This window comes from Haliotis cracherodii, unplaced genomic scaffold (assembly GCF_022045235.1).
Source record: "Haliotis cracherodii isolate W230 unplaced genomic scaffold, xgHalCrac1.p SCAF_5, whole genome shotgun sequence".
Classification (NCBI taxonomy): Eukaryota; Metazoa; Mollusca; class Gastropoda; order Lepetellida; family Haliotidae; genus Haliotis; species Haliotis cracherodii.
In genome coordinates, this window is record NW_027266308.1 from 62889368 (window position 1) to 62915943 (window position 26576).

The window sequence follows — 26576 nt, forward strand, 5'->3', positions numbered from 1 at the left end:
ATACCACGAGCATCAATCCACGCAATTGGGATTGATGACATGCATCAACACAAGTCAGCGAGCCTGACCACACGATCCCGTTAGTCACCTTTTACGACAAGCATAGTCACCTTTTACGGCAAGCATGGGTTGTTGAAGACCTATTCTACCCCGGAATCTTCACGGGTCAGGACCTGTAGGAAGTGAAGTGTGAACAGGTATACAACCTCACACACGTAGCTAAAACAGTGTAATTTGAATACAATGCAAAAAGATACATAATTATTATATACATTGTTAGCATTAAAAACACAATGTCTTCATTGGTCATATAGATAACTGAACGGATACTTTTGAACTAGTCACGATCGCAACACAATCCTTTATCACAAGGACTGGCCGGCTCGGAGTCATTATACTGTGTCTGAGTGGGGTATTCATGTTGAACGGAGGCATGGTATCTCAGTGAGCCAGCACTATAAATCCACTTCAGTCCGGACAAGTACAAGCTGCCACACACACCCACACATGCATGCACGTCGCTATATAAGTGCAATAATTTTTGACGCGACGTTAATCCCCATTGCACCTCGCCTTACCTTTATTTCATGTTAGTTTATCACGCCTCATGCCTAATAGATGCTTTTCACAGTCAAGACAGCGAGCCTGACCACCTGATCCCGTTAGTCGCCTCTTAAAGCATTGTCGCCACTTATGACAAGCATGGGTTGCTGAAGACCTGTTCTGTCCCGGATCTTCACGGGTCTGACGAAAAGAGGCTATTTCAATGTAAGCATATGTCAAGCTGTTGTAACCAGGGCAGTGATAATTTCAAATCTGTTGGTTGGGTCAGTATTCGTTGTGAGTAGTGATTATTAGAAATACTAACGTTGGTGATAATTAATCTGTACAGTATGGATGTGAACTACTCAAAGCGTGTTCCCCTGTGAAAATACCAGCTTACCACTGCATGGGTTTATTATGGTAGATTTCAGCGATCATTACAAATGTGATATTATTAATGCAAAGGGTATTAACATGTAATTATTTTATTTCACACTAATGACTGAAAATGCTGATGCTTAGTTATAGGGGTATTATTCCTGAAATCTGGACCTCCCTGTGATCTAGTGGACACTGCGACTGCCCGGATAGCCGTAGGTCTTTGGTTCGATCCCCGGACCCGCCATACCAAAAGACTTTAAAACGTGGTACTTGTTGTTACCCTGCCTAGCGTTCGGCATAAGGGGATAAAACAAGGATCGACCGGCTCGGGGTCAGTATATTGTGTCACAGTGGGGTACCCATTTATCTTGGTGGGCTAACACTATAACACCGGTATTAGTCCGAGCTATAGCCTTGCTCCAGGGTTGTACTGAATTATATATCCATAGGTCTATAATCTAATCACGCCAGTCCTTTATATGGACAACATGTTATAATTATTTATGACCCGTGAAGATCCGGGGTAGAATAGGTCTTCAACAAACCATGCTTGTCGCAGCAGGCGACTATGCTTGTAAGAGGCGACTAATAGGATCGGGTGGTCAGGCTCGCTGACTTGGTTGATGCATATCGTATCCCAATTGCGTGGATCGATGCGCGTGATGTATACTGAATTGTCTGGTCCAGGCTCGATTATTTACAGACAGCCGTCATATAGCTTGAATATTGCTCAGTGCGGCGTTAAACAACAAACAAACAAATGTCATTTATATAATCTTCAAATTATGATTCAAACTAATAATTGTTGCGAAGAGACTTGTGCAAGTCTATCCGGACCATTTCACTTCACTTTAGTTCTAATGAACGCGGTTGTCAAAGAACGAGTCTAATGTTCTTACATACGTTTGACCCCGAGCTTCAATCATTGTCTCTACAGTACCGCGACATACGTATATTAGCACACTTTGTAGCAGTGTAAAACCTTATCACAAGTTTCACGGAGGTCACCAAGGACTTGAATTCCGAGCTGCCTACCCCCTTCCACACGTATGTGCGCATGTCACTGACCATAAAGTACGACCATATAAGGTCAAGCCCTTTTACGTGGGAAACAAAGTGCCGCTTCGTTACTATTGCACGAGGTAGCCACGTGTTGATAAAGGGTTACAGCTATACTACGAAAAAAAAGTTAAGGATCATCTGGGTTTTTTTTTATTACTACAGTTCATCTGTCATGACATGACATGAACTACTGTAATGTATTTTTTTAAATAGTATATTAGTTATTGTGCATAAGGTTAAGGAACTGTCTGCTAAATAGAATTTCAACGTAAGATACTCCTGCTGAAATAAGTGTGTATTTCATTCAGTCGGATTTGTTTATGCTAAAATTATCATTCATTGTTTTTTCTAAAAAAAATAACAATTGTTTCAATGATTGTTCAGATTTATCTTGAAAACAAAATGGAGTGAGTGGGTTTTGTTTTACGCATGGGTTAAACGATCGTGTTTTGGAAACAAATGATTAATAGCATGAGCACAGATTCCTGTCGTCAGAATACGTAGAATAATTATTGTATGAGAAAACATTCTGCTTGTAAAAAGTTTTTCGTTGTTGTTTTGTTGTGTAATGCTGCACTGAGCAGATTTATAATCGGTTCTGGATCAGTGATTGAGTGAGTCTGGTTTTTACAGCAACATTAAAACATTGTATCCATGTGGGGAATCGAATCCGGGGCTTCGGCATCCGGACCAAACAAACCAGTGATTGATATTGTGAGCAACGTCCCGCGCTATCAGAGTACGATGACATGCATTCAACCACTTTAGTGACAAGTCGACGGATCTAGTGAGTCGCCACGTACGATAAACTGGTAACTATTCTAACCCGGAATCACGTTAGAGATCATTAATAATAATAATAATAATCATCATCATCATCAAAGAATGATTTCATTAAAAATAACCTTTATGCTTGTAAGCGACGACTAACGGGATCGGGTGGTCAGGCTCGCTGACTTAGTTAAATTGATGATTCCAACAGTCTAGATTGATGTCATGATGTAATTCACTGGATTGTCTGGTCCAGACTCGATTATTTACAGACCGCTGTTGTATAGCTGGACAAATGCTGAGTGTGGCGTTAAACAACGAGCAAACAAGTTATTGCATAACACTCAAGTATAAAAAATAATGCAAAAAGATAGTAACGTTATACTAATTGATAGGTATATATTCACTCACTGAAATAGACAAAATAGCAACAGAAACTATAACCATACATTGCAAAATATATCGATCATTCAAATGAGGTCGCAAGTGTATAATTACACGCAGCCATTGCCAATCATGTGACATATATTCTGATAATATCCCGTGCACTGTAGGAATACATTGATGTATGCTGTATTGTTTACAAAGTTTTAAAACGAACATTTTCATTACACAAGCACACGCGTGTATGGATCAGATGTGTTCCCATCGATAATGAGGAGAAATTATCGTTCCCACTTTCATAACCAGCTCGTGTGTGTTGTTGATACACGTGACTTGCAACGTGCTAGACGGTGATGCAAAGGAGTTGTTCCCTGTGAAATACAGACCCTGTTCCACCGAATGTCGCGTCTACCGATATTGTCCAAAGAAACTTATTTTTGCTGATGTGCCTTAAAACTTATTTTTTACTCACTCATTCACAAGACATAATTGTGCGTGTCAGTGGTACAATGTTTTGGGGGGTTACGTTCATATTACAAAGGCATAAAAGTTTGTCATCGCGACACCTTTGGCAGCTGATAGGAAACGAATAGTTTGTCATGAACCAATATCCAATTGACCAATATCATTGTGAATATGGTTTGATGCTTCATTTACTCAAGAATATCGATTCTTGGTATAACCCTTCTGAAATGGTCATTATTTTCAGAGACCATAAAATAAATCTATTATGGTCTCAGTTATGAATTTATTATCTATTGTTCATTACGGTTTACAAAATGAAAATGTTGGAAGAATAATGTTGGATGATAAATAGAATCTCACCCTGTGTGTTTATAGCAAATATATCAACCCTCGTCGATAAAAGTTTAAAACTCTCCGACAAGCCTCTATAAATCATTTTTTCATGACGCCATTCTTCATTTTTGTGCTGAGAGATCAGATAAAAAATCTCCACTGAAACTGGAAATAGTGACGGTCACAGTACACATTGTTTCTTTTTAATATATAATACAATTTTCTGAAAATATTCAAAAACATATTTCTCCTGATCACGTTATCTCATTTTCCAGTGAGATGCCCCTACCGACGAACTATATGAACTATATTTCTACAGGGATATATTATTCATTTACACCGGCCAGCCTCACAAATCAAGTATCATGTCGAAGGGTCGAAATGGTGCAACACCATGCTAATCTTTATCGCGTGTTTTTAACTTATTTGGCTGTGTTGGTACACAATATCTTGTGAGAAATGGATACTGGGTCTCTGCTACCAGAAATATGGGAAACTTATGCCCAACTCGCTCGCCGGCGGTCAGACAAACATGCATCGCAGGTAAGGAATATACCTTGTATACATCTAGACTATAGTAGGCCGGGTATTAACGGATTGTCTACTCCAATCTCACCGCTTTCCCGGTGTCATTTACAACCCGACCATTGCGTGTCGGTCAGGTCAGCCCAAGCATGTTTCATAGGTCACTATCGGTGGATAGAAAGTTTGTAAAATCGAAACTGAGGATTGAATTTATACAGAACTTTTATCATGTTCATAAAAATCGGGAGCACCCCACTTCGTAGGTTAAGAGTCTTGACGAGTCTGCTTCGGGATACCGGTTGTTATATAACGTATTTTATGTTATCGTGTAGGGTTTTTATAGCAGTAGATGTGAAAAAATATAATATTATTGAATGTGAATTATCCACGATTACTATACCATCATCAACATCATCAACAGTGTTTAACATCTTTGAGATTCACCTTAGAACCAACATTTGATTATTTGATACTGATGTTACAGCATCTCGCGTGAGTCTCACACATTTATCACTGATGTCACGCTCACACGCAAGGTTGGGAAATTCTCACTCATTCATATAAAATGTAGATAAAATGTATTGAAACGCTTTTCTCTTTCGATTTATCGTGATTGCAACCAACATGGCGAGACTGGGTTCATTCTTTCCCTTTCGGGCTATTGCTTGTTGTAATTTCAGAATACATGCCCTCTAAGGCCATTAAAATGGTCTTAAAATCATTCAAAACCAGTCTTCCCCAGGGTGGGGGGTGGGTCTTCGTCACCCTGCGCCCCCCACCAGGGCCCAGCGGGTCTTGCAGCACCTGCACCCTGGCTTCTCTCATTTAGACATCCAGGGGTTGACAGCTATGTGATCACCTGGACCCAGTTGGCCGATTTTGTTCAGGGAGTCTGTATACAAATTTCGATTTGACTAGATTTAACTTCAGATGACTTATAAACATTTGTTCAGATTAAATAGATAGGCATGGTCTTTAGATTCAAGTCCTCAGGATTTTAATGAAGATTTTTTTAGAATGGGGCTTCCAGGGTGACCAGTTTACCAGCAACATAAAATATCATCACTTGCTTGATAACATGATAACCGTGTTAGAACCTACACCGAAAGGTCGCTCCTAATTGTATTAAAGAAGTTGTTCATCCATAAGTCTTATCCTTACTTAGTACTCCAACTTCTAAATGCCTCTCAAAGAAGTTAAACATAAAATATGTTCGGTGTTGTGAAGCCATAAACTTGTTGCAGATGAAGATTTCCTTATTTGAATCGAAACTTCATGATTGAGGAAGTAAAACTGTCATGGACTGCCCGAACCCTTACTGCATTTATCAGATGGGAAATATCTGTAAAATGTTATGTGCTTCCTACAATTTTTGTTTGTATGTTTGTTTGTTCTTAACACAGCACTCAGCACTTTTCCTGCTATATGACGGCGGTCTGTAAATAATCGAGTCTGGACCAGACATCACAAACATCGATCCACGCAATTGGGATATAATGACATGCATCAACCAAGTCACACGAGCCTGACTACCCCATCCCCTTAGTCTCCATTTACGACAAGCATGGGTTGCTGAAGACCTATTCTACCCCGGATCTTCACGGGTGCTTGCTACAACTGAATTAATCTCAATGATTCAAGCAGCCATTCTCTTTTGCCTTCTATGGGGTCCTCCATGCATATACCCCTCCAAGTTAGAGTTGCTCTCAGCTGCATGTGCTGGTTTAAGACCAACCTGGTGGATCAGAACCGGAGGCTTTGTCACTTGGTTGAATACATGTCATTGTAGCTCAATGATGTGGATCATTGCTTATAAGGTTAATCACTGTATTGTCTGGTCCAGACTTGATAATATACAATCCGCTGTCTTATTGCTGAATGCACTGTTAAACAATAAATAACCCAACAGTGCAAATAATTTGTGTCTGTTCTCATATTTTATATGTTGCAATTGTAATGGAGGTAGATTTTATGGTTATATTTGAATGCTACGATATTTCTGTTGCAATGCCTATTCTATTACTTAGCGGTTTGCGAGGACAAACTACTTATGTACTTATGACTTTGTTCAATTTTTTTTACGGGGCCATCAACGATGGGTCTCAAGCCGTAATAAAAACGTGAAAGTATTTGAGTTGAATCAATGAAGGGTACTCAACATTGTGCCTACGCCTTGATAAGCTTTAACATGCGAATCAAGAATCCATACAGCAATATTTTGTGTCTTGTGAAAACCATGATGAAAGTATGGCGTTCATAAAACGAAATAAGTGAAGAGAGTTTGCAAAAAAAGGATTCTTCAGGCGGGATGACCGTACACTCATGAAATCCTTTGAAATTAGAGTACCAAACATTGTGTCTACGATAGAATAAGCAAGAATTGTTACAGCAATATTTTGTGTCTTGTAAAAACATTGATGCAGAGCTCCAGATAAGCTTTTGGTGTTGTTGGTATTTTACCCATGCATTTTAAAATCATTTGGTATCAGTAATTCTACCTGCGTATTCAAATTTCTGTTACCCACTAGTTTTTACACATGTGGGTACCGGTATTTAAGTTAAATATTTAAAAACACTATTCATCTAGTCCCTGCAAACTGGTGTCGTGTGGGTTCGAGAGCTTTATAGGACTCAAAAATACCACGATACTTCCACAAGAAAGTGTGATGGCAAATGATCATGATGTAACTGTCATCGTGGAGTTTGGCAAGGTTGACGGAATGCCCCTTTATTTTTTTAAAAATAAGTTGCTGAATTGCTAATCGAATACGCAGGGTTACTTCACAATATTTTGATGATACGCACAAGTTTTATTTTTGTAGCGTATCTGTAATGTTCGTTGCGTATTTGATACGCTTGGATAATATTTTACTGTGTATTTCTGCATTTCTGATGCATATTTCACGCAGATATGCAGCTTATCTGGAGCTCTGTTGATGAAAGCATTACGTTCATAAAATGAAATATGTGCACAGTTTTTGCAAAAAAGGATTTTTCAGGTGGGAAATCCTTTGGCTTAAAGGCAACTTGGCTGCTTCTGTGAATAATGTTAAATGGCCATGACAGCTATAATTTGTCCAGTCTATCATGATTTCTTTTATGCTGTTAGAAGAATTATTTCAACAAGATGTTTGTAGCCCGTAGTGTAGTCTCCAGTACTGGATGCATTTAAAGGCCATATGACCTGACAGTAGTACAATAGCTTTACCAGCAAGACAACAAGTGGGTTAGTGATTGTATTCTTACGAGGGCGTCATAAAGAGCTGGCTGTATGATTCATGCCATAATACATAGAATGAGATCTACAACTGCGACTTGACTGTATCAGTGTCTAATCTCATGAGATTTTACTGATTTGTCATCTGTGTTGATATTGTTATCTTATAGGCAGATGACAACTGATGAAATGAAAACTGTGGAGCTATTGTATGGGAATGCATATGTGCATGCAGGGTTGTATCTCCATCTGTTCATAGGCTGATATTCAACCCCAATTCTGGAGCAGATTTCACAAAAAATTCCAAAATATGAATTATAATTTCCCTCATAATGTAATAGCTGATAACTTATTTCATGGCTTTGTGAGGTAACCTGTATTTCACTGATAACAGGACCAATAAAGAGGAGGAAGTGTTAATGCAGTCTTATGATACAATGTTGAAATGCCTCTGAATTTAAGGAAATAAGCATGATCATTTTTATAAAAAATGCAAATTTTAAATAAAAGAAAAAGGGACACTTATTTTTTTTATCCTAGAAAATCCCTGAAATATATATGTAATTGTATTACTATTGTTATAGTTATCTTGTCAAAGCAGGACAAGCTACAAAATGAGGGCCAGTGAAGTTCAGCACCCAGGCTTTATCCCTTGCTTGTGTTTTTACATTTTCACCCAGAATCTCGCTGCCGTGTTTCAACTAATTTATTATCCGTCTAAATGCAAGAAATACCTGAAAGAAGAAAAAAACCCATTGGAATACACTTATATACACTGATATAGTGAAACCATACCATAGTCATGGTTTAAAAATGAATTTGATGACAGCGGGCGAGAAAGACCATTGCAGAATGCAAACAACTGAAGTAAGTGACATGTAAGATTGAACACCCTTTCATCACCTGCTCCGCTGACCTGTGAACATGCGGAGTAGAATAGGTCTTCAGCAACCCATGTGATTGTGCTTGTCATAAGAAGCGACTAACGGGATCGGGTGGTCAGGCTCGCTGACTTTGTTGATGCATGTCATCCTTATCCAGATTGCGTGGATCATGCTCATGATGTCACTCACTGGATTGTCTGGTCCAGACTCAGTTATTTCCAGACCGCCTTCATATAGCTGGAATGTTCCTTTCTTTACCTGAATGCAAAGCTAAACAACAAAATCGAACAGGCAAACAAAAAATGCATGTGAAATTTCTCTTTAGGATTATACAGAATATTAATGAATGTGGCGTTAAACAGCAAACAAACAACATAATCGTAGGTGATAAAATACCATTTTGAATTGGTAATATTTATTGTTATCGGAAGTGTGGCTTTAAACAACAAATAAACAAACCTGCCCTGATGGCTTAGTGTGAAAACAGTGGATTACCATTTTCAAAACATGATAAATGCGGTTGCATATTGATTCACGCCATGGAATTTACATGTAAAAACCTGTGGCTTTAAACCATTCATTAACATGATTAATCAAGAATCAACATTAGGTTTTAGTGATGTAACAGTCTTGATTAGAAAGTCGAGGGCATACTGGCAGATTGCCCTGGGCATGGATACAAGCAACTGAGTTTGCAGGCTTTCCACTGTTTCAAGAAACTTTAGTTTAAGAACAATAGGTTGGCGTCAGTATAGGTTAAAATCAGGTTCACACAAGTCCTATTCTTAAAAAAACCTGAATTGCTAAGGCTGCATTGTCACATGTAATGCATGAGTGATGGTGACCACGACAGGATATACATCCACACAGCTTGGTAACTACCTCGTCCAGTTCATATCAAGTGTGATATCAGTCACTACACAGATAACTAACCAGGTACCACTAAGCGGGGGACCACCATGAGTGCAGTCCATGCTAAATAAGCATCAGTAAATGAGGTAGTACATGGTCCTTCCTCACCCGTGATAGTTCTCACGCTGGTCTGACGGAGGTCAGAGCATCAGGGGGTTGTACTGACCTCCCGCCATCACACACTAAGCGGTCAGCCTCATGTGACTGTGCTCATCATGTGATAACACCAGGATTGTTGTGTCTGTGATGTGCTCTGTAGTTTTCCCTGTCATCTGAGTTTCAAGGAAACATCCTGCTGCTGGTTGTCGGCATAGGATGTGGGAGGATGTGGAACAATATACCGGGTAGATTTCTGGAGTGAGTGAGTGAGTTCCCAGCCAACCTGCATGTACATGATGTATGTTAAATTTGTTTACCATTGATATAATTATATTGATGAAAACACAATATATTTCACTCTACTAAGCTTATAAAATAAACCAGTAAATTAAAAGGGCTTATTACCAATAGTGAGTGAGTGAGTGAGTATAGTTTAACGGTGCTTTTAGTAAAATTCCAGCAATAATACAGCAGGGGACACCGGTAATGGGCATCACACATTTTATCCATGTTGAGAATCGAACTAGTCTTTAGAGTGACGAGCGAACACTTTAACAACTACACTAACCCACCACCGCCCTTGTGTCCGGAGATTTCGTGAACATCCTTGTCTAGGATCTGGATCAGCGTTGTTATCTGTTTTTTAGTTCAGTTAGCATAAGTTTGTATACTCAAGATAAAAGGGGCCCAGTACCCCATGATTGTGTTCCTGGGACAGACCAGGCCCCCAGTACCCAATGATTGTGTTACTGTAAGGATGTCTGGGACAGACCAAGCCCCCAGTACCCCATGATTGTGTTACTGTAAGGATGTCTGGGACAGACCAAGCCCCCAGTACCCCATGATTGTGTTACTGTAAGGATGTCTGGGACAGACCAGGTGCCCAGTACCCCATGATTGTGTTCCTGGGACAGACCAGGCCCCCAGTACCCCATGACTGTGTTCCTGTAGGGCTGCCTGTGACAGACCAGGTCCCCAGTACCTATGACTGTGTTCCTGTAGGGCTGCCTGTGACAGACCAGGTCTCCAGTACCCATGACTGTGTTCCTGTAGGGCTGTCTGGGACAGACCAGGGCCCCAGTACCTATGACTGTGTTCCTGTAGGGCTGTCTGGGACAGACCAGGTCTCCAGTACCCATGACTGTGTTCCTGTAGGGCTGCCTGTGACATACCAGGTCTCCAGTACCCATGACTGTGTTCCTGTAGGGCTGTCTGGGACAGACCAGGGCCCCAGTACCTATGACTGTGTTCCTGTAGGGCTGTCTGGGACAGACCAGGTCTCCAGTACCCATGACTGTGTTCCTGTAGGGCTGTCTGGGACAGACCAGGGCCCCAGTACCTATGACTGTGTTCCTGTAGGGCTGTCTGGGACAGACCAGGGCCCCAGTACCTATGACTGTGTTCCTGTAGGGCTGTCTGGGACAGACCAGGGCCCCAGTACCTATGACTGTGTTCCTGTAGGGCTGTCTGGGACAGACCAGGTCTCCAGTACCCATGACTGTGTTCCTGTAGGGCTGTCTGGGACAGACCAGGGCCCCAGTACCTATGACTGTGTTCCTGTAGGGCTGTCTGGGACAGACCAGGGCCCCAGTACCTATGACTGTGTTCCTGTAGGGCTGTCTGGGACAGACCAGGGCCCCAGAGCTGACTATTATAAAGGCCCATTATGGTTTGTTTGTTATTAAATAATTTCTCTGCATTGAACTAGCCAGCAGGGTAAGGAGACTCCACTCATCCTGGCAAGTTTTGCTTGTCTCAGCAAGAAGGCTAGTATGAATTCTTACAGTGTATACAGACCAGTATGTTAATTTGCATCAACATTTGACAAACATCAGTACATATGAGAGAATACAGGCATAATGCACCATTTTTGTTTATGTCCGAAATGGGACACATCTAATTTGATACAGTATTGAAAATTGGAAATAAGCTCTAACATGTACCAGATGTTTGTGGTATATTTAATCAAAATATTCCATTTATAATACCAATACTGATATAACTGTGATAATACACAAGAAAAATATTTAATAAAGTTTGCTGATTTAGTCTATGTAATTCACATACATGGATAAATGTTGATTTTGATAAGAGTGGGCTGTTATTGTTGTTTGTATGAATAGATTCAGTGGAACGAAACTTGGATCGTCATGATTCAACATGACCCCAATTATTTATTTGCAACCAAAGGAGAACAGGATCTGATCTCATTTGTTGTTTCAATGTGTGTTTGGCTAGGCAGGTAGGTAGGTCTTGGAGTCTTGTGGGGAGCATGGGTGGCCCAGTCATCTAAGGCAGTGTGCAGAGTAGCATCCCTTTGGGCATGCCATAAACCTATGATGGTGGGTTTGATTCCCATTTTGTCCCAATAAGGTTTCAAGGTTGGTCAGCACCAAACCTGTGATCAAGGGTTTCACCAAAGTGGTAAACTCTGAGACCTGCATCACTTCAGGTTTTTCTCCCACATTAAGCTGTGCAAAGTACCTGGATACTGTTTAAAGCGGTATTGAACCCAACTCATGCTTGCAGGCATGCACAAACCCACCCACCTACACATGAATGCACCCACACATGCACGCACCCACACATGCACACACACACACATGCATGCACCCACACATGCACGCACCCACACATGCACACACACCCATGCATGCACGCATGCACACACCCACACATGCATGCACACACCCACACATGCACACATGCACACACACACGCACTTACACATGCACACAACCACACATGCATGCACACTTGCATGCACACCCCAACACATGCACGCACCCACACATGCACGCACCACACATACACGCACCACACATACACGCACCACACATGCACGCACCACACATACACGCACCACACATACACGCACCACACATACACGCACCACACATACACGCACCACACATACACGCACCACACATGCACCGCACCACACATACACGCACCACACATACACGCACCACACATACACGCACCACACATGCACGCACCACACATACACGCACCACACATGCACCGCACCCACACATGCACGCACCACACATACACGCACCACACATACACGCACCACACATACATGCACCGCACCACACATACACGCACCACACATACACGCACCACACATGCACGCACCACACATGCACGCACCCACACATGCACGCACCACACATACATGCACGCACCACACATGCACGCACCACACATGCACGCACCACACATACATGCACCACACATACACGCACCACACATACACGCACCACACATACATACACCACACATACGTACACGCACCACACATACATGCACCACACACACATGCACGCACCCACACATGCACGCACCACACATGCACGCACCCACACATACACGCACCCACACATGCACGCACCACACATGCACGCACCACACATACATGCACCACACATGAACACCCATGTTGTAAGAACATAAAACTAAAAAATTGTAAGGTATAAATTAGACTGTGCCAGTGAAAATCATGTACACTACCATGTCCTCAAATAAGATTGACACTTATTATTATGTTTCAAATGCAGGTGGCTTACAAAGAATACCTACGGGGTAGCACTGCAATTGTGGCTGTCTTGCTTTGGAAAACAATTTGATGGTATCTTCCTCCGGGGGAGGGGGGGTTGGTGATCAGAGTGTGTCATGTCATTTTTGTGAGCACTCACATGATGACATGAAGTTCACAGATTTCCTTATATTAATTTCATATTTATACAACACAAAGCTGGTCTGTCATGCGTGAGATCCCTGAAGAACCTGTTGCATAAGGGAGCATCTGTTTAGCAGTACATGGATATTATATTTTACTTATATAAAGTGTATTATATATGGAATTTACATCATGATGTAACAGGACCTGCTGACACATCCTTCAGTGTCCTTGTCGACAGCCCATCAGTTACGTCACATGACATGACCACGCTACCGTGATTCTTCCGACCACCCTCAGTTTGGAAGTGGAGGTGTGGTTTCCTTTTTGCTCTTTAGTTTAAGATACATCTGTGAGTATTTGGAATGTCCTGCGGTGTCCTGATGGTGCAAGTCACATGATGTGGTCACGCTTCCATGGTTCTTCCAAACTCTGACATTTCAGAGAAGGAGGCAGGAGCTACTTTTTTTCTCATTTCATGCCCATTAGATACATCTGTGCGTATTTGGAATGACATCCAGTGTCCTGATGCTAGGTCACACAATGTGGTCGCGCGAGAGTGATTCTATCCCCCGCTGATAGATTGGAGGGGAGGCAGGATTTACCTTTTCTCAATCAGCAATCATAAGATTTACCTATGTGAGTATTGTGAATGAAATCTGTAAATTAATATTTAATGTGAAATTGTCTATGGTCATGATGGTAGCAGTTCACATTATTGGCCTACTAACTGTTACTTGTTCACTTGGAAGTGTACCATAGTGTGAGTGAGTGAGTGTTCAGTTGTATAACGCAGGGAGCAGTTGAACATAGTTGTTATTATGGTTGATTCGTTCATCGGTTACCATGGTTGCTGTCAGTTGGTCTAAATGTGACTATTTTGATGGCTACAGACCGGTTTTGCTAATGATGCTAATGTCTACAACTTCTTTTTCAAGTCAGTAAATATTTTGAATAACTTCAAACTTTTCTCAACCTAAACGTTTCATGTCCAAATATGTATGCTCCAAAGTGAACTTAGAAAGCATGTCCATGTGTCAGGGAAAAGTCGTTTATCACAGGGGTTGGTGGGTCAGAGGTGTTTGTTGCGCTGATGGACTAAAAATAATTACCTTCCCCAAATGCTTGTCCTATTTTTGGATGACCATCCCCCAGGTCCTTGTAAATTATTTTCATGACCCTCCCAAAAAGACAAAATGTAAAAGCTCTTCATATTTTATTGTGACATGTCCTCTTTTTTATGACCCTACTTAGACTGTCAAATGTTAAATGTTTTGGGGACTGGACCAAGATTCCCTCTGACCCGTCTACCCCCTTAATAAGTTACCATGGTTACCTCCCTGAGTGTAATAAACTGGAAAGCAACATCAAACCCCATTTCACCTCACCAAGACTATAAGTGAAACTAAAGCCAGTGGCTGTTTTGTTGATGAAACCGTTTTGTCTTCCAAGAATAGGCTTGAGAAACCAACATTATGGGTGTGGATGATTGATGCTGATCAATACGCAGGGGCTTGTGGCACAAAAATAAGACGTGTTTTCTCTTCAATATGACTGCTGACATTTTCTGAAGAGTGGCTGCTTTTCCCTTATGATCAAGTGTTATGACGTGTTTATATATTGTTCAAACAATGTTATGTATAACCCGTTTCTTTCATATAACTAATGTTAATAATAACTATTATCATATGAAAGAATGAGGTGATCCTTGACTTGTCCGTGAAATTTACGTGATACACAGCTTTTCCATTAGATGAGAGGTCAGTCACATGACCGCGAAACTGAAGTCCATTAGTGTATGTTCATGTGCTTTTCACGAGACTGTATTCTTGAGATGACGTAAACACTGATGGACTACTTCCACATTCCTGGTGAAACCCCTGGGAATTCTCTAGCATGAATAAATACAGAGTGTTGTTTATCATAATTTGGACCCTTTAATCTTGAACTTAGAATTTTAGCATACATTGGAAGAAGTCAGAGAATGTGAATGCATGCCCGCTATGTCCCGTCCTAGAGAACAATACGAAGAAAAGCACATCCAAACAGTCGTAGTGTCGACTCAATCTGTGCCTAGACTACATGGACAATCTACATGTCTACAGCGATCTATCAATTTTCCTTAGTATCTATTTGACACATCTTTGCAATCACCTTTCAATGATTGTCCAATCTATCAGTGATGACAAACACTTGTAATAGCGACAGGCTCATTAACAACTTTAGAAATCTATCCCGTCACATTTATTTGTGTCGGCCATTTTGACGTCCTGCACTTGATGTAAATGTACTACGACGCACTGTCATTGTGACAGACTTACTGAGGTATTTCTTAACAGACCTTTCTCATCTAACATGTCTACTGAGGATATTAATTGAATACATGTTGTTCCCATAGAGCATATTGAGCATACAAACATTGATGTCACCTCTCATGTGAGTAGACAGTCCTGTCCTGTGTTCACATGTATGTATCTTGTGTAGCTGCCTGTATGTGCAGTACATGTGAGTAGACAGTCCTGTCCTGTGTTCACATGTATGTATCTGGTGTAGCTGCCTGTATGTCCAGTACATGTGAGTAGACAGTCCTGTCCTGTGTTCACATGTATGTATCTGGTGTAGCAGCCTGTATGTCCAGTACATGTGAGTAGACAGTCCTGTCCTGTGTTCACATGTATGTATCTCGTGTAGCAGCCTGTATGTCCAGTACATGTGAGTAGACAGTCCTGTCCTGTGTTCACATGTATGTATTTTGTGTAGCTGCCTGTATGTCCAGTACATGTGAGTAGACAGTCCTGTCCTGTGTTCACATGTATGTATCTCGTGTAGCAGCCTGTATGTCCAGTACATGTGAGTAGACAGTCCTGTCCTGTGTTCACATGTATGTATCTCGTGTAGCAGCCTGTATGTCCAGTACATGTGAGTAGACAGTCCTGTCCTGTGTTCACATGTATGTATCTCGTGTAGCAGCCTGTATGTCCAGTACATGTGAGTAGACAGTCCTGTCCTGTGTTCACATGTATGTATCTCGTGTAGCAGCCTGTATGTCCAGTACATGTGAGTAGACAGTCCTGTCCTGTGTTCACATGTATGTATCTCGTGTAGCAGCCTGTATGTCCAGTACATGTGAGTAGACAGTCCTGTCCTGTGTTCACATGTATGTATCTGGTGTAGCAGCCTGTATGTCCAGTACATGTGAGTAGACATTCCTGTCCTGTGTTCACATGTATGTATCTCGTGTAGCAGCCTGTATGTCCAGTACATGTGAGTAGACAGTCCTGTCCTGTGTTCACATGTATGTATCCTGTGTAACTGCCTGTATGTCCAGTACATGTGAGTAGACAGTCCTGTCCTGTGTTCACGTGTATGTATCTCCTGTAGCTGCCTGTATGTCCAGTACATGTGAGTAGACAGTCCTGTCCTGTGTTCACATGTATGTATCTTGTGTAGCAGCCTGTATGTCCAGTACATGTGAGTAGACAGTCCTGTCCTGTGTTCACATGTATGTATCCTGTGTAACTGCCTGTATGTCCAGTACATGTGAGTAGACAGTCCTGTCCTGTGTTCACATATATGTATCTGGTGTAGCTGCCTGTATGTCCAGTACATGTGAATAGACAGTCCTGTCCTGTGTTCACATGTATGTATCTGGTGTAGCAGCCTGTATGTCCAGTACATGTGAGTAGACTATCCTGTCCTGTGTTCACATGTATGTATCTCGTGTAGCTGCCTGTATGCCCAGTACATGTGAGTAGACAGGGCATTACTAGGGGTGAAAAGATACAGGAAGGTCACGATACAATACGTATCATGATATATAGGTCACGATACGATATCTATCACGATACGCATATTTGTCAAATCTCAAAACTTCTTGACCATAATTATTTCAAAGCAGGTTCAAAGGGAAAGGCTTGATGTAGACACATTTTTAGCGACTATTTTTAGTCATGAACTTGAAGTGCTAATCACAACACATTCTGCAGTATTTGACTGACAAAAACGTTTGGGGTCATTAAATGATTAGTAAAAAATTATTTGGCAAGCGAATCATCTTGTATCGATACAGTAAAAATGTGTCGTGCATCGTATCGTCGCATGAAAACTCACGATGCACCGGTGCATCGATGTATCGTTTCACCACTAGGGATTATAGTTGTCTCCACTGTTTAAGGTCATGCTTCTCATTGTAAACGTTGTCATGGATATGGTGCTGTGGCTCCATTGACACTGGTAGACAACAAATCTTTCTAACCTAACTGCAGCCACTTGTCCAGCCTTTGAAATTCTCGCTAGTTCGCAAGCTTGAGGCTACTAAATTCGCTGTAGACAAGTAAGAATCCAATGATGGTAGCCCTCATTGTCTAGTAGCTTTTGAGGGCTTTATAAGAACTGCTTCCCAATGCTTTGATTTTGCTACAGATTGGAACTGAATAAAACTGACAGAAAATGGGAAAACATGGTCAATCTCATTTAAATCAGACCTTAGTTCTCGCTACCGCTAGACAAAGATCTGAAGACATCCCATTAGGGGTCACGTCAGAACGACCATTCATCAGAGCGTCGCTGAACAGATCATGAAAGTGACAGTCGGAATGTGATATCTAATCATACAACCTCGAAAACTTTTACACGGGGCATTCCGAACAATAGTTACAGGTTTAACAACTGAATCCATACAATCTAGACCATCTATTAGCCATTCCAGAATGTTCTTTTGTTTAGGTTTCAAATTTGTAATCGAGAATTTGTCAAAATATGTTTCGAAGCGTAGTTGCCAATTTGAAATTAGTGCCATAAACATTGATAAAGCACGAGAAAGCTGCCTTCTGATTGGTCATTCTATTGGTCGGTCAAAGTTCGTGCAAGGTCGGTCTGACGTGACCCGTAATGGGATGTCCTCAGATCTTTGTTTAGCGGTAGCGAGAACTAAGGTCTGATTTTAATGAGATTGAAACATGGTCAACATTTCTTTGCTGTTCAGTACAGGACGAGGGCCAGTGAAACAAGGTTTACACTAGTCTCTGGACTAAATACAAATTTGTAAGGCTGAGTTCTGTAAAATATTTAAGGTCTAATAACATGTGATGTGTTCACAAAATTAGGATCTACTGATCAAGACTCCCCAAGACGTGTGTGCTAGTAGCTAGATACAACAGTTGTGGCATACACTGCTGTTACATGGTTTGCGGCCTTCAGTCTGAATCCAAGTCTTGTGACATTCCTTTCTGTGTTGTGGGATCAGATGATAATATACAAATAATTACTCTTGATGAGGTCAATATGCGTAAACAAGGACCCGAGGACCCAGTCCCTGAGGTGGTCCAACGGCCGAAAGAATCGGGTCCGAGGGTCCTTATTTTTGCACATTTACCTCGTCAAGAGTAATAATTTGTTTTGTTATGCCATGTTTGCTAAAAGTTGTGTAAAACCATACTCACGCAAGCACTTAAAATAAACTTTGTATCATTTTATTTCCATCGTATGTCCCAATACTTTACTCATAGGTATATCATGTATATGACTGCCATGATATGTCTGGAATATGGTGTATTTTAAACAACATTCACTCACTTAGATTTGTAATATACCATATTTCCTCTATTTGACGCCCGTGCATCTAATATTTTCATGCAAGCTGTTGCCATGGTGTCATAATGGGTACTCACTACCTAACTGAAGTCTGCACCACATACCCTTGACATGTTGTTTCGAAAGACGGGAGGAGATACCAGTAGTGAAAGGGAGTAATCATTTCATGCCATAACTAAATTTAAAAGGGATCATTAATTTCACCAAACGATGGACCCGGCGTCTAATCATGCTAATAGAGCCCTGGTTTCTATTTTTGGGACAGTGCGTATGACCCGGCGTCTGTTAGAGGGTGGTGTGTTATTGGAGGTCCGGCAGCTGATAGAGGTAATACGGTACCTGATAACTGTGAGTTTCAGAAACCAAGGGAGCTATGGTGCCACAAGGGTATGGGTGCTTATTGGGACATTGTACGCCAGGTGATTTCCTGGCCACAACTCATAGTTTAGTATCGTCGGCTATTAGATCCTGGCATGTATTGGAGGTCTGGCTGCTCATAAAGGAAGTATGGTACATGATAACTGTGATTTTTGGAAACCAAGGGAGCCAAGATGCCACAAGCTTGCTTATTGGGACATTGTACACCAGGTGATTCCCTGGCCACAACTCATAGTTTAGTATCGTCGGCTATTAGATCCTGGCATGTATTGGAGGTCTGGCGGCTCAGTACGGTTCCTGATAACTGTGATTTTTGGAAACCAAGGGAGCCAAGATGCCACAAGCTTGCTAATTGGGACATTGTACGCCAGGTGATTTCCTGGCCACAACTCACAGTTTAATATCGTCGGCTATTAGATCCTGGCATGTATTGGAGGTCTGGCGTCTCAGTACGGTTCCTGATAACTGTGATTTTTGGAAACCAAGGGAGCCAAGATGCCACAAGCTTGCTAATTGGGACATTGTACGCCAGGTGATTCCCTGGCCACAACTCATAGTTTAGTATCGTTGGCTATTAGATCCTGGCATGTATTGGAGGTCTGGCGTCTCAGTACGGTTCCTGATAACTGTGATTTTTGGAAACCAAGGGAGCCAAGATGCCACAAGCTTGCTTATTTGGACATTGTACGCCGGGTGATTTCCTGGCCACAGCTCACGTTGTGGGGGATGGTGTTCAGGTAAAGGGGGCGACTTAATAGGTTATGGTATTCATGGGCCTTGTTAGCTTGAGTCTCCCTAGGACAAGGTATTGGGGCTGAGGTCATTAGGAAGGAGAACTGTCACATCCATTCAACCAGCTCAGGGAATAATGATGATAACATGGCAGGCAGGGAAGCACATGGCTCACACGTGATCAACTTGGACACTTTCAAAAATATGAAACTGTTTTCTGTGACACAACCACATGCGTGGCGGAGTTAGCATGAATTTCAATGGGTCTGTGTCAAAATCCTAATGTAAACATATTAATGTTGATTATGTTTGTTAATGTTATATATTCAAATATTCAAATACTATTCAAATCTCAAGAATCCCTGGACCCCTATTATGAACACTGCAGAGATTGATGTAGAAACTTCCTCAGAAACTGAATCTGATAATGTAAATATTGATTTGAATTATGTCATAATATAGCTGCCGGTAGTTTAAAGTGATCAACAAACAAAATAAGGATGTTCACAGCTGGTGTTACACAGTTTCGGTTGATAAGCCCGAGATAACCTACACTGGACGTTACAACTAGTTGTGAAATATGTACGGACAGTGGCCCAGTTGTTGCTTATTTTTAATTTGGGGAATTAAGGTTGTGTTTTCCCCATGAATTTTATCGGTCATTAGCAAACATGGGCTTCTCTGCAGAGGTTTCTGCTAGTTTGTACCAGATGCCAAGCTGACCAGTCCTCTATCTCATCACACCTACAGATCCATGTGGTCATCATTAGATACTGTTAGGATGCCAACTATCCTTATTGGCCTTATTAGAAATACCTTTATTATAATATAAGTTGTAGCAGGATCACCAGGGGTGCATGGGGTTTTATGCATCCTGCAATAGGTTTTGTACCACGAGCCAGAGGTTTTATGCATCCTGCAATAGGTTTTGTACCACGAGCCAGAGGTTTTATGCATCCTGCAATAGGTTTTGTACCACGAGCCAGAGGTTTTATGCGTCCTGCACTAGGTTTTGTACCACGAGCCAGAGGTTTTATGCATCCTGCAATAGGTTTTGTACCACGAGCCAGAGGTTTTATGCATCCTGCACTAGGTTTTGTACCACGAGCCAGAGGTTTTATGCGTCCTGCACTAGGTTTTGTACCATGAGCCAGAGGTTTTATGCGTCCTGCACTAGGTTTTGTACCACGAGCCAGAGGTTTTATGCGTCCTGCACTAGGTTTTGTACCACAAGCCAGAGGTTTTATGCGTCCTGCACTAGGTTTTATACCAAGTGGTATAAAACCTAAAGAGGGACGCATAAAACCCCATGTACCCCTCGTGATCCCGCTACAACAAATTTATCTTACAGACATGTTTTAAAATGAAAAATAATTCAAACAAATTCGAAATTGATAGAAAACAGTTGTTTGATTGAGCTGAGGTTAACTTATGCTTTGTCACGTGACTTCTATTGACTCGGAAAAAGCATGCAGCTTTTTGCTTATAAGCTTATAAGGTATTTATTCTGCCTCTCAGAAATAGACATGCAGCCTGACTTGTTCGTGGCGATTTTTTCCCCCGCTGAGAAATTTATTCCCATCCAATGTGGGATACAGTATTTTAACAAGCTTACATGAACCAATCAGATCTCCTCATTCTGACATGGAGGTATGATAAGTGCATTTATGTCAATATTGGAGAAGGTTTAGAACTAGTAGACAACATTCTGATCTTAACCAGTGGTAACTCTAAACATTTGTTTTACCTCATTTTATCTTAAGTTATCCAGTCTCAGAAATTAAGGAGGGCTTGGGCTCTTTAGGTTTGCTGCTATAGTATTTGCAGAAAACAAATAAAAAAAATTTTCTTTTTCTTCTAACATTAGGGTCAAGACATAAACCCTGTGCTTATTTTCTGAGAAAGAACTTCAAGAGAGTATAGCCTCAGGGAAGATGTAAGAGTGTAAGGTGTAAGTTGCTGCCATGCAGTTCATCTATTGATACGAGGATCATTTGGAGCTATTGAATATCTCCCACAGTTTAAGCCTGGGAAATCAAGAATCAAGCCATTCATCTGTATTATCGTTGCTTTATTCTGAATAGTTCACAGTGTTCCAGGATTAATCAAGTGTGTGTTATAACACTTGTATCCACTGCTAGACAGGTTTTGTATACATGGTAACTAGTTAGCAAACCGGTTGTTGGGGAGCCAATTGTATAAACTCAATGGACCCCTACGGGAGCTTACACAAGCTGCATTTATTCTTATGCCAAGAAGGACTATGATTTGGATTGTAGTGTTGCTGCCCTATTACATAAAGATATTTATAGGTTTATTTGTGGAGTGATTGACTTTTGGGGAGACAGTGTCAGTTACCCAACCCGACTTGTCCCTTGGATATTCAGGTAAAGATACTTATATAGAGGATATTATATGAGTGTTCATGTCAAGGGAAATACCAGAATTTTGGCACGAGTGTCGTAAACATAGGATAACACACGTAACCATGGTAACAAGGACACAAATATAATGTTCCATTTATTACCGAAGTCGATACATACAAAGACAAATTTTAATAGTGTTTACCTATAGGGACAGCAAGTCACAACAGCGTAGGTAATATACAGTGATCCCTCCATTACCACTGTCACCGGGGTCCAAGAAACCGACCCCGCGTTTTAGGAAAGAGCGCTGTACAGATATTCCTTGCTGAGGTTCACATTACATAATGATGGTAGTGAATGGAACAGTGGCGCAATTATTTCACAGTGGCATGGGACATGTAGATCTATGTAACTAACAACTCGTGTTGTCTGACATTGATTAATGAATGATTTGCATACTCGTATATGCAAGGGGCTGACGTATGGTTCTCGGTAGGAAGTGACAACTTGGAGACGATGGCTTTCAGTATATAGAGTTTTACTTTATACATGTAGATATATACATACAAAAGACACTATGTGCCAGGTCAGCACATAGTGGTAGTGGTTGTTGTCAGGTGCCCCGGAGCACCCAGCTTAACCATGTTAACCCTAGCTAGGCTTAGGGTATAAGACCTTTCTTTTTCCTTCTCTCTGGACCAAGCCTTATATAAAATAGCCACGGTCACCTGACATTTAGTAAGTAATAAATATAAATGTAAACAGTACTTCATCAACAGGATGACAGACGGTCGATGTACACAAAAGTGGGGATTAACAATTAGGATTAGCATCTTGTAAATAACAGCAATTAAGTGTTTCAAGGCATATAGATGTCATGGCTCCAGGGTAATGAGCCTTTGCAATTAAATGTTCTTCAGACAATGGGTGTCGTAAATCAGTCGCTATGACAACACTGATCGTGGATGATGATTCAAAATGCATGCATAAAAAAAATATAAATACTTTTTAAGTGAAAATGAATCAAAGTACAGTGTATTATTTTATGACTGGATGTTATACATGTAAAATCTAAATAAGGATACAAACTGTCGTTATATTCTAAGTTTTTTCGGAAGAAAATTGGTCCGATCGCCGACCTACTCACATTATCGATCAAGGACATTACAAAGCCGAACAAGCCTTGTATCGAAACTAATGTGCGACCAAGGCTGTGATTGGTTAATAAATAATGACGTGTCAAAGTTATGAAAAACCCGGACACAGCCGGCTCCCTGTATGCACTTTATGTACAATGTACATGGATGTGTGTAACTACACGGTTATTTGAGCAATTTATACAAATTTTAAAAAACACAAACGTAGATTTGAGTGGATGAGAGATATATTTTGTTCTATTATCAATGATAATTATGCACAGGGAAAATGTTGCGTTGAAACACTCATACCATGCAAACGGTGTGTGTACATGAGGTAATGAACGCATTTTTATTTACTAAAAAAAGTCACTGATTTTCATTTGTTTGTTCGTTTACAAATACACACACGTGTATTCGACTTGGAATTAATCTCATCAGTTTATTTGTAACTTTATTTGCTTTAACACGCTTTTAGGGGGAAATTCTTCATGCATTTTGGGGAGCCAAGGTGTATCCGGAGTAGGGGTACATCGAGGAGCGTTAAGTCGAGGGATCACTGTATATTCATCTGACGTGACCCGTAATGGGATGTCCTCAGATCTTTGTTTAGCGGTAGCGAGAACTAAGGTCTGATTTTAATGAGATTGACTGAATGTTATCATATAATGCTATCAGTTGGTAAAAGTGCAAATATGTTATCAGACTTTGTCTGTGCTGTTACTGTTAAAGTTTTGAAAGTTGACTATTCTCATTTCCTTACGAGTTTATGCTTGGAATAAGCAACAATAACCTCAAGAAGTGCCATTTAGGTTGTTGGTATAGTTTCTGATCAAGTTCTATATTTGAGATGAGCAATTCCACATAAGATTTGTTTATGAATTTTTTCTTGTCTGTGCTGTTACCAAACCTCACGTTTTTATTTGATTAGTGTCTCATAAAAAATACACCTTACACTTTGGTATGCACATTCATTGAGGTTTTTTTTTGACTACCTTTGCTTCCTAAACAAAGAACACAGAAATAGTTATTATAGTTTTGGCAATTACAAAATATTTTGTCTTTCCTGTTACCATGTTGTCTGTCCTGTTACCGTGAATGTCTTTCCTGTCACCAGGTTTCTGCCATCTCAAAAGTTATAATTGGTTCAACTTTGCTGACAAATATATATAATTCATAAAATGAGTGTAATAACTATTATTACCTTATAGAAAAATAATAGTTCCATTTCAGTGTAAGCAGTAGACAGGTTTATCGTACATCTTTTCAAATAATTCCATTGTATGCATATATTTACGGTCTAATAATTTAGTAAAGCCAATGAATGAAATTTTATAGCTGTTGGTATTTGAACTATGTCGAAATGCAACAACCATATCATAAATTTAATTCATTTTAGAATTATTTTCGGAGACAAAAACTTAATTTTATGCACGGTAACAGCACAGACATTTGGTACAGAGATGCCAAAAATAGTTTCCGCAAGAAGGAAAATAAGACATATTGAGCCTGCACACTTTACACTTGTATTCAGTAATTGTTATGTTGTTTATCTGCTCAATAAAAACATTTCAAAAATGAATTCTGATTTGTTGTTTTTTCATAGTCCAAAATGTTACTTTTTTAGAGAATGACCCATATACATATTACTTGGAGGGTAGTATAACCTTGAAATTTCTAAGATGTTCCGCTAAAAGATCAAAGTGAAGAAAGTGTTCTCATCAGGTCTTCACACACAGGGAGACAATGTATAAGAGTGCCAGATCTTAGATTTATGAGATTTCAAGATAGTACAAAATTTTGAACATTTCACAAATCCTCTCCTAAGCGACTTGCTGACAATGTCACTTCGAACATTGTAAACGAGTTAGAGAGTCTGATCGGGTTGTTAAATCTTTTGAACATGCAGACATGTGAAGCTGACCTAACATGCATGCTTATGGATCAGCCTGCATGCAACATTAAACATGGACAGGTAGATGTGACATGAAGCTGGATAGATGAGGTCTCCAGTGAACAAAGAGCTGATTGTGGGAAGGGAAACTGACGTGTTACAGACAGCTAGAATCCTTCCTGCTGTAGTGACCCTGAAAGTCGGACCAGGTAATGTCAGAAAGTTTAATGAAAATAGTTCCACCTTTCGCTTGTCAGATACCAGAACTGTTCACTCGTTTTCAGAACAAGCTCCTGTGTAGGACCAATTTCTTGCAACTTGTGAATAGTCCTAGTTTCTGACACGCTTTTGTTCATCCGATTCCAGACCTATTCTCTCGTTTCATGAAATTGGTATTTCAATGTTCCCTCACTATTGCACCTGTCAATATAGCTCTAACTCAGTTATTCACTGTCATGCATGGCTCCCCAAATTTACTTATATTTTTAATAAACTCAAGTTTTACACTGGTGCAATGTTTTTCCCCATCTCAAAAAATCGGATCAGCTGTTCACCACCCCTAGCACGTGACCCCGGAAATACAAGTCAACAATTCCAAACCGAAGTTCGTAATTTAATCCCATTATTATTCAATCTGGTTATAAAAGCATGTTCATTGTACTTCTGGACTTATATTTGTAATATGTTTTATGAATTTTATTCAAAATTTCTCTCAATGTTATTAGCATATATTTGGGCGAAATCGTGTGTGAAATGTACATGGGAGCTTGTTAAGTGTTATAAATAGTAGCATGACGTACTGGCCAAATGAGACTCATATCGGAGAAAATCTTGACCTTTGATTTAAAAAGTAGCTCCATCATGATGAATATGTGTTAACTAATCAGTAGGACGACGTGGTATGATGTGTATTGAGTGCATGGTTATGTCACACACAGATAGCAGGCTCAAAAGAGGCGTCATCGGGATATAATCGTTTCAATGCCTTTAGAAACAGAACCAAAGTATTCAGGCTCAGCCGACTGCAGCAGGTTACAATCAAAGGCATGTCTCAGGAACACAGGTAAATTTGTAGCATTGTGATGATACGGAACGGAATGTTTAAAAATATTGTGCTGCCAATATTCAAGTTCGGTCATTTGAAAATTGACAGTGTGGAGTGTGGTGTAGTGTGGAGTAAAACAACAAACAAACACAATGGGCAAAGACACAAAAGA

The 26576-nt window shown here is 40.5% G+C and overlaps 1 protein-coding gene across 1 annotated transcript in view; it reads left to right on the plus strand.

Annotated features, from left to right (window-relative positions):
• Window positions 1–4312: 4312 nt before the first annotated feature.
• Window positions 4313–26576, plus strand: part of LOC139442382 (lysosomal-trafficking regulator-like) — an 87475-nt gene continuing 65211 nt past the window's right edge. The window contains exon 1 of the mRNA XM_071223183.1: window positions 4313–4482. Within this exon, the coding sequence (XP_071079284.1) occupies window positions 4399–4482 (84 nt within the window). The 5' untranslated portion in view covers window positions 4313–4398. The remainder of the gene's footprint in view (window positions 4483–26576) is intronic.